The 16,683-nt window shown below is 45.2% G+C and overlaps 1 protein-coding gene across 1 annotated transcript in view; it reads left to right on the top strand.

Moving 5' to 3' along the window:
* The window catches only part of LOC126236082 (probable chitinase 10), a 390,810-nt gene that overhangs the window by 358,407 nt on the left and 15,720 nt on the right, over window positions 1-16,683 (top strand). Inside the window, exons 12-14 of the mRNA XM_049945145.1 lie at window positions 63-203; window positions 8,125-8,272; window positions 15,524-15,832. Coding sequence (XP_049801102.1) covers window positions 63-203; window positions 8,125-8,272; window positions 15,524-15,832 — 598 coding nt within the window. The remainder of the gene's footprint in view (window positions 1-62; window positions 204-8,124; window positions 8,273-15,523; window positions 15,833-16,683) is intronic.

The following is a 16,683-nucleotide window of genomic DNA, read 5'->3' as shown; positions in this document are numbered from 1 at the left end:
GTATGACTGGGAGAGATGCACCACGCGCGTACGCAATGTAAGAAGTGTTGCCTGCGTTACAGGGGCGCGGACGACCGCGCGGCGTACGTGAGCCTGCTGAAGGAGCTGCGGATGGCGTTCGAGGGAGAGGCCAAGACCGCCGAGCAGCCGCGGCTGCTGCTGTCCGCCGCCGTGCCCGCCAGCTTCGAGGCCATCGCCGCAGGGTGAGTTCCGAACTTACAGTGTAACGCAACAGACAACTGCTCTACTTGGTCATGCCGTGTAATGAACAGTGTCTTGCCATCATGTTTGAAACTGGGTAAAATGGTCGATTATGAGTTATACAGGGTGGAAAGTATTTAAACCGACAAACTCTGCGAGGTTGTAGGGGAGATCAAAACAAATATTTTTCCCTAATGTCATTTTTCCCTATGAGGATTATTTAAATCGGTGGAGGCCGTATTACGATCTTCAGTTGTTAGAGGGCGTATTACGCTCTTCAGTTGTAGGCAACTGCTGTCCACCAGTGCAGCAGTGCATTGTCTCTGTTTACTAATGGAGCGATACACCTGGAGTGAGTACACTGATATGGTTGGTGCGTACTACGTAGCGCACCACAACGGACGAGATGCACAGCGGGTTTATCAACAACAATATCCTAATCGCCATATTCCGCATCATATAACTTTTGCTGCTGTGTACCAACGTCTGTTTGAGACCGGATCATTTAGCAGATTACCTGGAACAGTCCTTCGAGAGCAATTGTTATGTCCATTTCAGTTACAGGATGTCCACAACCTGGAACCAGTTGATTATCCACCCAGAGCACAGTTTTTGCAGTGGTAGCTGCGACAGTGTGAAGCGCATCCTATATTTCCATCCTCTGTGTTGTTTACCGATGAAGAAACGTTCGGGCGTGATGGAGTCTTCAACATGCACAATTCGCATGTTTGGAGTGCGGATAACCCACATGCCACAGTTACTAGCGCTCATAAAGTGCGGGTCTTCGTTAATGTGTGGGTCGGTGATGTTGAGGACTGTTTAATTGGGCAGTATCTGCTACCTAGGCCATTAAATGGAAGGAACTACTTACAATTTTCTCGCCAGAGCATTGCCAGCATTGCTGGAAGACGTCCCGCTCCCTACAAGACAACGTGTTAGACAGGACATGATCCGACGTTGTAACCTTTGTTTACGTGTCAATCGAGGCATTTTTGAAAATCTACTGTAATTGAAATTGGGTTGTGTCAATGAGTTGTCTCTTGGTCATAAAAAATGGAAAAGTGTTTGTTGGTTTAATTAATTTACCGCCAGAGAAATCTTCCTCTACCCGTTTAAATACTCCTCATAGGAAAAAATGACATTAAGGAAAAATATTTGTTTTGATGTCCCCTACAACCTCCCAGAGTTTTTCGGTTTAAATACTTTTCACCCTGTATTTCAGTTGTAGGGATGAAAGAAGGCAAAGAGTCACAATAAGTCTGCCGCTAACGGCAACTCCTGGTGCAGTCTCCTTGCCGTGTTTGTTGGGGATCTGTGCATACAAAAGTGAGATTCGTCAGGGTTATACGGAAAACGACGATTGTACATGTGTGACAATGAACTGATGTTTAGGACCCGGTTTTTTTGGTGTGTGTAAGATTTGAGATTAAGTGGTAGATGATGCCTTGGAGCATTATTCCATAGCTTACGATCGGTAAATTTCAAGGATTATTTCACATTGTGTGAGGGAGGCTAAGTGATAAAAATTACTTTTGGAACGGATACGGCGTGTACGGAGATGGAAGCGGCGTGACACACAGTTCAATATTCTCAAGAATGGGGAGTAAAATACACTGCGCAACAAAATTAAAGAATCATTTTTCGAAACATTGTAACTATCGTATTGGCTCAAAGCTGCCCATAACCTTCCTATGCGATGATGCAAAAGTATTGCGCACTGCGACGTCTTGTTATGGTTCGTCGACGCTTGAAAGTTGTCAACAAATGCGGAAAAAAAAGCCACGGCTCAGAAATTTATGTCAGCTGTGAGGTGGATTAACGATGTCACATTGGCACTGTAAGTAGGCTGTTTAGGTTTTTATGTTGGTAACGCCACGTAGCGCTCTGTATGAAAATTACTGGTTGTGCTGTGTGCAGTCTGTGGCTGGTTGGCATTGTTGTAATATTCGCTATTGTAGTATTGGGCAGTTGGATGTGAACAGCGCGTAACGTTGCCCAGTTGGAGGTGAGCCGCCAGGAGTGGTGGATGTGGGTAGAGAGATGGCGGAGTTTTGAGAGCAGATGATCTGGACGTGTGTCCATCAGAGAGAGTAAATTTGTAAGACTGGATGTCATGAACTGATATATGTATTATGACTTTTGAACAGTATTAAGGTAAATACATTGTTTGTTCTCTATCAAAATCTTTCATTTCTAACTATGCCTATCAGTAGTTAGTGACTTCAGTAGTTAGAATCTTTTATTTAGCTGGCAGTATTGGCACTCGCTGTATTGTAGTAGTTCGAGTAACGAAGATTTTTGTGAGGTAAGTGATTCATGAAAGGTATAGGTTATTGTTAGTTAGGGCCATTCTTTTGTAGGGATTGTTGAAAGTCAGATTGCGTTGCGCTAAAAATATTGTGTGTCAGTTTAGTGTTGAGCAGAATAAGTAAAGAGAGAAATGTCTGAGTACGTTCAGTTTTGATCAGCTGTTTGAAAATCTAATAATGTAAGAGGTTTATCAGCACAGCGATTCATAAATTTTTCTATATTGTGATGAAGATACCCGTAGTCGGTATCGAAGGCAGGTCAGCACAGTAATTCATTAACTTTTCTAAGGAGACGTTTCATATGAGCGAATATTACAACAATGCCAACCAGCCACAGACTGCACACAGCACAGCCAGTGATTTTCATACAGAGCGCTACGTGGCGTTACCAACATAAAAACCTAAACAGCCTACTTACAGCACCAAATTTCACCACAGATCTGCCTAACGTCATCTTGGACGTGCCATAACATGGAAAGATCGTCATAGCCCTCTTAATTGGCGGCTGCTCTAGAACCTGAAGGTAGGCAAACGCCATCGCACGTGTCGAAGCGGTTGCCTATCCCTCAAGCGCTAGAGCATCCGCCAGACTGAGTCAGTGTCGAAATTTCTGACAGGTACATTTGCAACTTGCTCTACAAAGGTGTGTGAGTGGCACTGAGGATGTCGCCGAACTGGGGTAGGGGGGGAAGGTGAGTGGTGTCTTAGAGGGATCCTTTGACATTCTATTCAGGCACACGGTAATGTTGAACTCTGCTCTTATCGCACCACAGAAGGGAACGGAGGGCCGAAAAAGCGTAATAATCCTATGATGCTTCTGATCACGTTCAGAATCCATTAAACGGTTTTGAACAGTCCCTAGTCGTTCTAACCTGTACATAAAAGCAAAAACTGCGGTCGCGCTGCAATACAAAGTGGTGAGATCGGTTTCAGTGGGGATGAAGCCCCACAACGTCTTCGCGGAATGGTTGAAACGACCGAGGGAGTAAGCACTGTCAAGGGTTACCAAAAACGTCTTCCTGTTACTCTTCGCACTGCGAACTGTCATCTTGGACCACGAAATCTGTGGGAATCAATACGCAAGGGAAAGGAGTGGCATCATTCGCGCTCTTCATGGCATCCACTGAGGCCTTTTCGTGCAGTTTCTGAACGGCGGTGTGTCTGAAATGTTTTCCTCGGCCAACGATAAGAAACTGGTTATCGCAGTTCTGACTTCCATTGCAGATACGTTAAAGGAAGGGGTGAAGTGTGAGTAAGGGTATTGTGACGTCCTTCCTATTGTGCGACACGTCCACAGTGGCGTTGGGGAGAATTGTGATTAAATTTGGCGCTAATGTGACATCATCAATCCTCATCAAACCTCCTATGAACTTGTAAGCTATGTTTTCTTTATTTTTACACTCCTGGAAAGGGAAAAAAGAACACATTGACACCGGTGTGTCAGACCCACCATACCTGCTCCGGACACTGCGAGAGGGCTGTACAAGCAATGATCACACGCACGGCACAGCGGACACACCAGGAACCGCGGTGTTGGCCGTCGAATGGCGCTAGCTGTGCAGCATTTGTGCACCGCCGCCGTCAGTGTCAGCCAGTTTGCCGTGGCATATGGAGCTCCATCGCAGTCTTTAACACTGGTAGCATGCCGCGACAGCGTGGACATGAACCGTATGTGCAGTTGACGGACTTTGAGCGAGGGCGTATAGTGGGCATGCGGGAGGCCGGGTGGACGTACCGCCGAATTGCTCAACACGTGGGGCGTGAGGTCTCCACAGTACATCGATGTTGTCGCCAGTGGTCGGCGGAAGGTGCACGTGCCCGTCGACCTGGGACCGGACCGCAGCGACGCACGGATGCACGCCAAGACCGTAGGATCCTACGCAGAGCCGTAGGGGACCGCACCGCCACTTCCCAGCAAATTAGGGACACTGTTGCTCCTGGGGTATCGGCGAGGACCATTCGCAACCGTCTCCATGAAGCTGGGCTACGGTCCCGCACACCGTTAGGCCGTCTTCCGCTCACGCACCAACATCGTGCAGCCCGCCTCCAGTGCTGTCGCGACAGGCGTGAATGGAGGGACGAATGGAGACGTGTCGTCTTCAGCGATGAGAGTCGCTTCTGCCTTGGTGCCAATGATGGTCGTATGCGTGTTTGGCGCCGTGCAGGTGAGCGCCACAATCAGGACTGCATACGACCGAGGCACACAGGGCCAACACCCGGCATCATGGTGTGGGGAGCGATCTCCTACACTGGCCGTACACCACTGGTGATCGTCGAGGGGACACTGAATAGTGCACGGTACATCCAAACCGTCATCGAACCCATCGTTCTACCATTCCTAGACCGGCAAGGGAACTTGCTGTTCCAACAGGACAATGCACGTCCGCATGTATCCCGTGCCACCCAACGTGCTCTAGAAGGTGTAAGTCAACTACCCTGGCCAGCAAGATCTCCGGATCTGTCCCCCATTGAGCATGTTTGGGACTGGATGAAGCGTCGTCTCACGCGGTCTGCACGTCCAGCACGAACGCTGGTCCAACTGAGGCGCCAGGTGGAAATGGCATGGCAAGCCGTTCCACAGGACTACATCCAGCATCTCTACGATCGTCTCCATGGGAGAATAGCAGCCTGCATTGCTGCGAAGGGTGGATATACACTGTACTAGTGCCGACATTGTGCATGGTCTGTTGCCTGTGTCTATGTGCCTGTGGTTCTGTCAGTGTGATCATGTGATGTATCTGACCCCAGGAATGTGTCAATAAAGTTTCCCCTTCCTGGGACAATGAATTCACGGTGTTCTTATTTCAATTTCCAGGAGTGTATTTTTTGCGTGTGTCATTGATACCTTGCTGTCTGAAGCGTCTCCAAGCCAAGCCCCAGGGTGACGTCGGAGAGCGCCACGCTTCTGCACCATTGTCGAGGAAGGTCGTACGCAGCTTCTGCACCATTGTCGAGGAAGGTCGTACGCACCCTTGAGTCAAATTTCAAACTTATGCGTCGCAATGGTGGTTGGGGGGGGGGGGGAATTGCGTGGTTTGTAGAAGTGAGTCTATTTTTGTTGCGCTTTATAGATTACTGAGATTGCAGAAGATAGAGGACAGAGATAGGGGACGAACTGTATGATCTGGTACAGGACACGGATAGTGGAGGGCAATTTGATGCCCAAGTCTGGATGACAGTTCATCTCCCCCAACGTTTAGTGAAAAAGTAACTACACTGATGTCCAAAATTAAAGCAACACAGGGACATTTTGCAAGGTTGCGTTTATTTTGCTACAGATCAGTGTAAACAGGTGACAGTACTGTATAAACAACGTAAAGAACACAGAAAGTAAACAATTACAATATGCAAACGGTAAACAAAAATGTTTTTCGTTTTTTCCAACTTAACTGATTTTCACATACATTCCGACAATTTTCATCGTGCTCAGCATGGGGTGTTACGATCTCTGGCAGCAATACAGGACTCACAACGACGGCGCATGCTGTGAGTGCTGATATCAGTCTCATGTTGAGGCAGTAACTCCCATTCTTGCTGCAGAGCTGCTCACAAGTCTTCTATATTGGCTGGTGGACGCTAAGGTGATACATCCTGTCTCCCTAGTGCATCCCAGACGTCCTCTATGGGATTCAAATCGAGAGAGCGAGCAGGTGACGCCATGTGTGCAGTATCTTCCGCTCCCAAGTAAACATCAACCATACGTGCTCTATGAGATCGAGCATTATCGTCCATCAATACGAAGTGTGGACGCACGCCACCTCGCAAGAACCGCGCATGAGGTCCCAAGATATCGTCTCGATACTTGACAGCAGTCAAACCTTGCCAATTCACCCGTACATTTTCATGATGAGGTGTTCCCTGTCCACGCCATTAAAGATCGGTCTCTTTTCACAATGTTTGGATTCCAAAATCGTGTTCCGCGCTCGCTCCAGATGCGAATGCATCGAGAATCATTCTCCAGGCCAAGTCAGGTTTCGTCTGCGAAATGAACATTGGTCCACTGTTTGACCGTGCAGGGGCATGTTGACAACTCAAAAAAAAATGGCTCTGAGCACTATGGGACTTAACATCGGAGGTCATCAGTCCCATAGAACTTAGAACTACTTAAACCTAACTAACCTAAGGACATCACACACATTCATGCCCGAGGCTGGATTCGAACCTGCGACCGTAGCGGTCGCGCGGTTCCAGACTGAATCGCCTAGAACCGCTCGGCCACACCGGCCGGCCTGACAACTCCACTCTAGACGTTCCCTTCTGTGAAGATGCATCGGAGGTACACGTACGTAAGGTTTCAGACAATGTAGGCTACTCTGCCGAAGCCTTCTGTACATCATTTGTCTCGATTCAACAGGCCCAGTGGATGATGCAAGGTCAGATGTCAGTTGTCGTGCAGCACTAAGACGGTACCATCGTGCCCTTACGGTCCTCTCTTTTTGATATCAAACGTGGTCGGCCCTGCTCTAGTTTTCGGGATACTTTTTCGGTCTCTACAATTTGTCGTCACATTCAAGAAACAACAGAACGATTCACATTAAGCCATCAGACCACATCAGTTTGCGACCGTCCTGCTTCCACTCTTCTTACGGCCCTCTACGGCAGAGTCTGGTAGGAGTCTTTTCTGTGCCAGACTGCACCGTCTGTGACTGTGTACACAACGATTGTGGATGTGGGATTATCCGGCAGACATTACCCCATTTGATAGTTGCCCTGACGTCATCGTCGATGTAGTTGTCCGTTAACCGGAATGCCATCTTCCGTGCAGAACACGACTGTACGGACATCTGTCATCTGTTGACATTTTGCTTGATTGTACCGTGAATTAGACAAAAGACAGAAAAATATCGGTTTGTTGCTTTAATTTTTGATAACAATGTATATGGGATGGAGCTGACTTCCGTGCAAAATTAGCGTTAGTGACGATAGATTGAAGGGAGGGTCTTTTATGTTCCTGTTAATGCTACGGGATTTAGCCTGCCTCCTCTACTGATTTGTAGTTTGGAGTAGTTTTGACATACTGTGGATTTTCTTAATGATTTCCGAGCGGTTCTAGGAACCGCGCGACCGTTACGGTCGCAGGTTCGAATCCTGCCTCAGGTATGGATGTGTGTGATGTCCTTAGGTTAGTTAGGTGTAAGTTCAAAAAATGTTCTAGTAAGTGTGAAATCTTATGGGACTTAACTGTTAAGGTCATCAGTCCCTAAGCTTACACACTACTTAACCTAAATTATCCTAAGGACAAACACACACACCCATGCCCGAGGGAGGACTCGAACCTCCACCAGAACCAGCCGCACAGTCCATGACTGCAGCGCTCTAGACCGCTCGGCTAATCCCGCGCGGCTAGGTTTAAGTAGTTCTAAGTTCTAGGGGACTGATGACCTCAGAAGTTAAGTCCCATAGTGCTCAGAGCCATCTGAACTATTTTTTCTTAATAATTTGGGTGGGGGGGGGGTTGATTGAATTTTCAAGCTAGGTTTGGTCAAGTGTATGTCCTGGATGAACAACGTATTTCATTCTTCTTAGAAATAGTCCCTCAACACGATGAATGTACATGTACGTAGTTCCAAGTCCCCGTGAAATGTATTAATGCGAGCGACCATTTCCCTTCCAGGTACGATGTGCCCGAGATCTCCAAGTACCTGGACTTTATCAACGTGATGACGTACGACTTCCATGGGCAGTGGGAGCGCCAGGTGGGCCACAACAGCCCGCTGTACCCGCTGGAGAGTGCCACCAGCTACCAGAAGAAGCTCACCGTCGTGAGTACCTCTTGCTGGTCAACTTCTCTGAAGGCTACCAGCAGCGCGACACCCATTTCTTAGCCACTACACTGATAAGCTGATAATCTTTTAACCTTGTACAGATTTTTCTCATCCAAACAAATGATTATTACCTTTGAAGTGTTATAAATTCATAAAGTTAGTTGACTGTGAGATGTAGAGGATCAAACAAAATGTTCATTCATGTCAGAGTAACATCAGAACGTTCTTCTGTCAAATATTTTGACCAGATTAAGAACAATTTTCATTCACACTGATAATTTTTTAAAAAATCACTAAGCTCTTTGCGGTACAGGGATGGAAACTAATACTATATATTTAATGGCACTCATCTCACGTAGTTTAGTCGTATGTATTCAGTATTGATTTATTCGGTGTTACGAAGTATCTTCCTCTACACTTTAATATACTATTAACGTATTTGATGAATATCCCCTAAATTCTTATGTTTTATTTTTTAATACTGTATTAATTTGAAGTTGTGTTGACTATAGCAGGGTGGGTCAACACTGCACGTAGAATTTTTTTCTCTCTTTAATAAAAGTAATCGCTATTAAATCCTTAGACTGACGTAGAGATGGATGACCCAGTGAATGTACATTTACAGTTCTAAAATCATTGTAAATAGGTGAACTGACACAGGATTCACAAATTCAGTCTCATAAGTCTTTTCATATAAATGACATCAGCGAAAATACTCCACGCTTCAAGCTGCTCATGGGCTTATACTATGAATAATTTACAAAATAATACATACTGTTTGGGTAATATGAAAATACAACTACCAGTTTTCCGTAGAACAAAAACCCATGGCTCGTTTTTGCTTGAGAAAGACTATAAAAATTCGTATCCATTACCCACTGACTGTTTAGTTATTTCCACTGTGCGTTTCGAACGTTGCCCACAGATATTAATGCACTGAACGCGTATTCTGAATTATCAGGGTTAAGATCCTCGTCCAGTGATCCAGATTTAGTTTACCTTGGTTTCCCAAAATCACTTCAGCAGAATTCCGAGATGGGTTCTTCAGAAAGGCGGAACCCTTTTCTGACCCACGTCTCCATGTGTGTCCAGTCAGAGCTACCTCTCCAGCATAAATACATTCAACCCTAAGTTTCATTTCTTCCTAACTTCCACTGTGTGTAACAAGTAACATTCATTACAGTATCGCACCGCAAGTGTACATTTAAATGCTAACATCATTTGACTGAATTTATGTTGATACTTTAGTGGTACTTCCGGAAGCATGGAGAAAATTAGAGCTTTAAAAGATTGTGACCCCGTTGATAACTATGTAATTAGAGACGGTACAGGATGGAGAAAGAAGATGGCGACCTCATTTCTAATCAACTATCTGATAATCGCCTTAAGAGACTGCGAGAAATCAAATAAAATCTAAATCTGGATGACTGGAAGATGACTTAAAACTCTTTGCTCAGCAGTGCGAGTTTAGGATCTTAACAACTGCGTAGCCTTGCTTCGGACAAAGCGGACAGGACTGAAATCAGTTTCAGGATGATGAATAAATTGCAAAATGATCTATGATTATGCGTCCTCCGTTTTTCTAGTTGTAACACGAAGTACGTCGTACTGTCGTCACAATGATCTTAATCATCTGATGTTTCGTCGTTTTTGTAGCAGTCCCCAGTAATAATCGTGAATGCCAAAAACTACTCCTGACTTTTTTTCCCAGGACGTTGGACATTTCCTAGTAATAAAAACACATAATGATGTGCCTGAGGCTACGGCGGGACAAAGCCTCTCCGTCGTTTCTAGGTCCCCGGTTTAAATACACAGTACTATAATGATGTGCAATGTACGTTGACCTTTCGGACTCGATCACAATAAAGTAATCGCCATTTCTAACGTAACAACTGTATTTTTTACGTCTACATACGGCAACAGAATGAAATCCTGATCCACGTAATAGTAAAAGGTTTATATACGTCTCATTCACAGTTTTAAATGTTATCCTCGACCGTTGCGAGGTGCTCAGGTTATAATAAAAATGTTGTTGTTGTGGTCTTCAGTCCTGAGACTGGTTTGATGCAGCTCTCCATGCTACTCTATCCTGAGCAAGCTTCAACATCTCCCAGCACTTACTGCAACATACATCCTTCTGAATCTGCTTAGTGTATGCATCTCTTGGTCTCCCTCTACGAGTTTTACCCTCCACGCTGCCCTCCGATGCTAAATCTGTGATTCCCTGATGCCTCAGAACATGTCCTACCAACCGAGACCTTCTTCTTGTCAAGTTGTGCCACAAACTCCTCTTCTGCCCAATTCTATTCAATACCTCCTCATTAGTTATGTGATTACCCCTCTAATCATCAGCATTCTTCTGTAGCACCACATTTCGAAAGCTTCTATTACCTTCTTGTCCAAACTATTTACTATCCATGTTTCAATTCCATACATGGCTACACTCCATACAAATACATTCAGAAACGACTTCCTGACACTTAAATCTATACTCGATGTTAACAAACTTCTCTTCTTCAGAAACGCTTTCCTTGCCATTGCCAATCTACATTTTATATCCTCTCTGCTTCGACCATCATCAGTTATTTTGCTCCCCAAATAGCAAAACTCCTTCACTACTTTAAGTGTCTCATTTCCTAATCTAATTCCCTCAGCATCACCCGACTTAGTTCGTCTACATTCCATTATCCTCGTTTTGCTTTTGTTGATGTTCATCTTATATCCTCCTTTCAAGGCACTGTCCATTCCGTTCAACTGCTCTTCGAAGTCCTTTGCTGTCTCTGACAGAATTACAATTTCATCGGCGAACCTCAAAGTTTTTATTTCTTCTCCATGGATTTTAATACCCACTCCGAATTTTTCTTTTGTTTCCTTTACTGCTTGCTCAATGTACAGATTGAATGACATTGGGGAGAGGCTACAACCCTGTCTCACTCCTTTCCCAACCACTGCTTCCCTTTCGTGCCCCTCGACTTTTATAACTGCCATTTGGTTTCAGTACAAATTGTAAATAGCTTTTCGCTCCCTGTATTTCACCCCTGCCACCTTCAGTATTCAGTATTGCCTCACGTGTTCCAACTTTTCTACGGAATCCGAACTTATCTTCCCCGATGTCGGCTTCTACCAGTTTTTCCATTCGTCTGTAAAGAATTCGCGTTAGTATTTTGCAGCTGTGACTTATTAAACTGATAATTCGGTAATTTTCACATTCTTCTTGAAGTCTGAGAGTATTTCGCTTGTCTCATACATCTTGCTCATCAGATGGTAGAGTTTTGTCTCAGGTATTTCGGTGCTCTGTCAAACTCTTCACGCAGTATTGTATCTCGCATTTTATCTTCATCCACATCCTCTTCCAATTCCATCATATTGTCCTCAAGTTCATCGCCCTTGTATAGACCCTCTATATGCTCCTTCCACCTTTCTGCTTTCCCTTCTTTGGTTAGAACTGGGTTTCCATCTGAGCTCTTGATATTCATACAAGTGGCTCTCTTTTCTCCAAAGGTCTCTTTAATTTTCCTTTAGGCAGTATCTATCTTGCCCCTAGTGAGATAAGCCTCTACATCCTTACTTTTGTCCTCTAGACATCCCTGCTTAGCTATTTTGCACTTCCTGTCGATATCATTTTTGAGACTTTTGTATTCCTTTTTGCCTGCTTCATTTACTGCATTTTTGTATTTTGTCCTTTCATCAATAAAATTCAATATTTCTTCAGTTACCCAAGAATTTCTACTAGCCCTCGTCTTTTTACCTACTTGATCCTCTGCTGCCTTCACTATTTCATCCCTCAAAGCTACCCATTCTTCTTCTACTGTATTTCTTTCCCCCTTTCCTGTCAATTGTTCCCTTATCCCCTCCCTGAAACTCTATACAACCTCTGGTTTAGTCAGTTTATCCAGGTCCCACCTCCTTAAATCCCCACCTTTTTGCAGTTTCTTCAGTTTTAATCTACAGTTCATAACCAATAGATTGTGGTCAGAGTCCACATCTGCCCCTGGAAATGTCTTACAATTTAAAACCTGGTTCCTAAATCTCTGTCTTAACTTTATATAATCTATCTGATACCTTCTAGTATCTCCAGGATTCCTCCATGTATACAACCTTCTTTTATGATTGTTGAACCAAGTGTTAGCTATGATTAAGTTATACTCTGTGCAAAATTGAACCAAGCGGCTTGCTCTTTCTTTTCTTACCCCCTATGCATATTCACTTACTATGTTTCCTTCTCTCCCTTTTCCTACTCTCGAATTCCAGTCACCCATGACTATTAAATTTTCGTCTCCCTTCACCACATGAATAATTTCTTTTATCTCATCATACATTTCATCAATTTCTTTATCATCTGCAGAGCTAGTTGGCATATAAACATGTAATACTGTAGTAGGCATGGGCTCTGTGTCTATCTTGGCCACAATAATGCGTTCACTATGCTGTTTGTAGTAACTATCCCGCACTCCTATTTTTTAAGTCATTATCGAAACCTACTCCTTCATTACCCCTATTTGATTTTGTATTTATAATCCTGTTTTCACCTGACCAAAACTCTTGTTCCTCCTGCCACCGAATTTCACTAATTCCCACTATATTTACCTTTAACCTATCCATTTCCGTTCTTAAATTTTCTAACCTACCTGCTCCATTAAGGGATCTGACATTCCACGTTCCGATCCGTAGAACGCCAGTTTTCGTTCTCCTGATAACAACGTCCTCCTGAGTAGTCCCCGCCTGGAGATCCGAATGGGGGACTATTTTACCTCCGGAATATTTTACCTAAGAAGACGCCATCATCATTTAACCATACAGTAAAGCTGCATGCCCCCGGTAAAAATTACGGCTGTAGTTTCCCCTTGCTTCCAGCCGTTCGCAGTACCAGAACAGCAAGGCCATTTTGTTAGTGTTACAAGGCCAGATCAGTCAATCATCCAGACTGTTGCCCCTGCAACTACTGAAAAGGCTGCTGCCCCTCTTCAGGAACCACACGTTTGTCTGGCCTCTCAACAGATACCCCTCCGTTGTGGTTGCACCTACGATACGGCCATCTGTAACGCCATCTGTAACAAATCTTTATAGAGATACTTGTAGACCTGTACATTCAGTTATATTTACTTTTTCTAATTTGATGGAAGGATTTTCTTGTAGATACTTATGTACAAGATATTGAAAGAAATTAGGACTTGGGTCTTCATCTTCTTCATTTGTCAGGCATAACATTTCGGCCACTTTTCTCTTCTTTAGTAAATCTCTACAGCTATCTTTAAACCATCCTCTGCTCCTCCTCCTTCTCTCCAATAGTTTCAGCACCTTATCTTCGGCGTGTCTGGCTGCAATCGTGTGCTTGGGCCATAATTAGTCTACACCATTTTCTTCTAGGGCTGTAAAACTGTTTCGAATTTCAGTAGCATACCTGTCCTTTGCGTGGTCCTGTCTAAGTACATCTGGGTTTATTTTTCGGTATGCTACTCTTCTCCTGCAGTCATAGCATTCTATCCTTTCACAGATGGTTGTCAACACAAGGTAGTGGTCTGATGCTATTTATGTCTTCTAGATTTGATGTACTCAGTAACACTTTTGTGTCTAGCATCCAGTAATATGTGGTGAATATGATTCTGAGTGTTTTGGTCAGGTGACTTCCAGATTGGCTTATAAATGATTTTTTTATGAAACGCATGCCTCTTGAGTTTCTTGGCTAGTGTCATTCCGTTGTTGCTGGAAGAGTATAGCCTATGGGGGGGGGGGGGGGGGAGGGGGGGATATAGGGTCTCAGAAAAGCATCTTCCTACTTTGGCATTGTCCCCACCAAGAAGCACTTTTTTATCGTAGTCAACAAGTAATTCTAAATTATCCTGTGTGCTAAAAAGGGCAAAAAACTACAGTGCCTATGATTTGCATTACACTACTGGCCATTAAAACTGCTACACCACAAAGATGACGTGTTACAGATGCGAGATTTAATCGACAGGAAGAAGATGCTGTGATATACAAATGATTAGCTTTTCAGAGCATTCACACAAGGTTGGCGCCAATGGCGACACCTACAACGTGCTGACATGAGGAACGTTTCAGACCGATTTCTCATACACAAACGGCAGTTGACCGGCGTTGCCCGGTGAAACGTTGTTGTGATGCCTCGTGTAAGGAAGAGAAACGCGTACCATCACGTTTCCTACTTTGATAAAGGTCGGATTGTAGCGTATCACGATTGCGGTTTATCGTATCGCGACATTGCTGCTCGCGTTCGTCGAGATCCAATGACTGTTAGCAGAATATGCACTCGGTGGGTTCAGGAGGGTAATACGGAACGCCGTGCTGGATCCCAACGGCCTCGTATCACTATCAGTCGAGATGACAGGCATCTTATCCGGATGGCTGTAACGGATCGTGCAGCCACTTCTCTATCCCAGAGTCAACAGATGTGGACGTTTGCAAGACAACAACCATCTGCACGAACAGTTCAACGACGTTTGCAGCAGCACGGACTATGGGCTCGGAAACCATGGCTGCGGTTACCCTTGACGCTGCATCACAGACAGGAGCGCGTGCGATGGTGTACTCAACGACGAACGTGGGTGCACGAATGGCAAAACGTAATTTTTTCGGATGAATCCAGGTTCTGTTTACAGCATTATGATGGTCGCATCCGTGTTTGGCGACATCGCGGTGAAAGCACATTGGAAGCGTGTATTCGTCATCGCCATAGTGGCGTATCACCCGGCGTGATGGTAATGGGGTACCATTGGTTACACGTCTCGGTCAATTCTTGTTCGCATTGACGGCACTTTGAACAGTGGACGTTACATTTCAGATAAGTTACGACCTGTGGCTCTACCCTTCATTCGATCCCTGCGAAACCCTACATTTCAATAGGATAATGCACTACCGCATGTTACAGGTCCTGTACGGGCCTTTCTGGATACAGAAAATGTTCTGTTTGACTCAATGCCCAGAGGCGTATCAAGGCCGTTATTACGGCCAGAGGTGGTTGTTCTGGGTACTGGTTTCTCAGGATCTATGCACCCAAATTGCGTGAAAATGTAATCACACGTCAGTTCTTGTATAATATATTTGTCCAATGAATACCCTTTATCATCTGCATATCTGCTTGGTGTAGCAATTTTAATGGCCAGTAGTGTAGTTCCTCTAGCATCCATTTGGGCAGATCCCATTGAATTGCTATACATTTAGTGTTCCTCTTTGATACGCGAGTGAGACGCACGTAGTGTAACAATAGGTGTTGTTGGTGTGGCTGTGCAGGACTTCAGCGCGCGCGAGTGGGTGAAGCAGGGCGCGCCCAAGGAGAAGCTGCTGATCGGCATGCCGACGTATGGACGCAGCTTCACGCTGGTCGACACCTCCAAGTTCGACATCGGCGCGCCGGCGTCTGGCGGCGGCGCGGCCGGCCGCTACACGGCCGAGGCGGGCTTCATGGCCTACTACGAGGTGTGCGACTTCCTGCACCACGACAACACCACGCTCGTCTGGGACAACGAGCAGCAGGTGCCGTTCGCCTACCGCGGCGACCAGTGGGTCGGCTTCGACGATGAGCGCAGTCTCAAGACCAAGGTGAGGGCCGGCGCTCAATCTTCTGGCGAAAGTGTCACCTTCTGTTTTCTGTTCACGACAGCTCCAATCACTGGAGGACAATCACGAACAATCGACAAAGCATACCACACAGTTAACAACCCGTATCGACACTCCCAAATATTAACCCGTGTATTGGGTGTCCCAAACCTGATCAAAAGTATCCGGACACGCCTATGTATTATGGATTTGACCAGTAGTATCAAGCGAGGTGAACGCACCAGTAGAAAAGAAAGCGGGGAGTACTGTGGCCTTGTGTCGTCAGTAGCGAAGTAGTAACACCAGAAACGATCGTCCACGAGAGTTCAGTCACTTCAAACATGGACTAATCGGGTAAACTAAGGCCACGCCAGATTTTGTGTACTGACAGACAGGGACCGTCGAGCATTACGGAGGGTGGCTGTAAAAATCGCATGAAATCAGAGGAAGGAATCGCTCATGAGTTCCAAGTGCCAAAAGCATTGCAGCTAGCACAATGACTGTGCGTACGGAGTTAAGAAGAATGAGAGACAATAATCGAGCAGCTCCTTATAAGCCGCACGTTTCTGTAGTCAGTGCTACGTGACGCTTGTTGTGGTGTAGAAAGCTACGCAACTGGACACTGGATCATTGAAAACGAGTGATTTATAGTGACCAATCATACTACATCCTCTATCAGTCCGATGGAAAGGTCTGGAATTGGGTTTGGCGAATATCTGGACAATGTTACCTGCCTTTACGTGTAGTTCCCACAGTGAAGAATGAAGGAGGTGATGTTAGGATGTGCGGGTGTTTTTGGTGGTTCAGTTATGGTCCCTTTATCGTGCTTAAGAAAAGGATATCAACATATTTTA

This window comes from Schistocerca nitens, chromosome 2 (genome assembly GCF_023898315.1).
Source record: "Schistocerca nitens isolate TAMUIC-IGC-003100 chromosome 2, iqSchNite1.1, whole genome shotgun sequence".
Taxonomy (NCBI): Eukaryota; Metazoa; Arthropoda; class Insecta; order Orthoptera; family Acrididae; genus Schistocerca; species Schistocerca nitens.
This window is presented reverse-complemented; position numbering and strand designations above follow the sequence as displayed.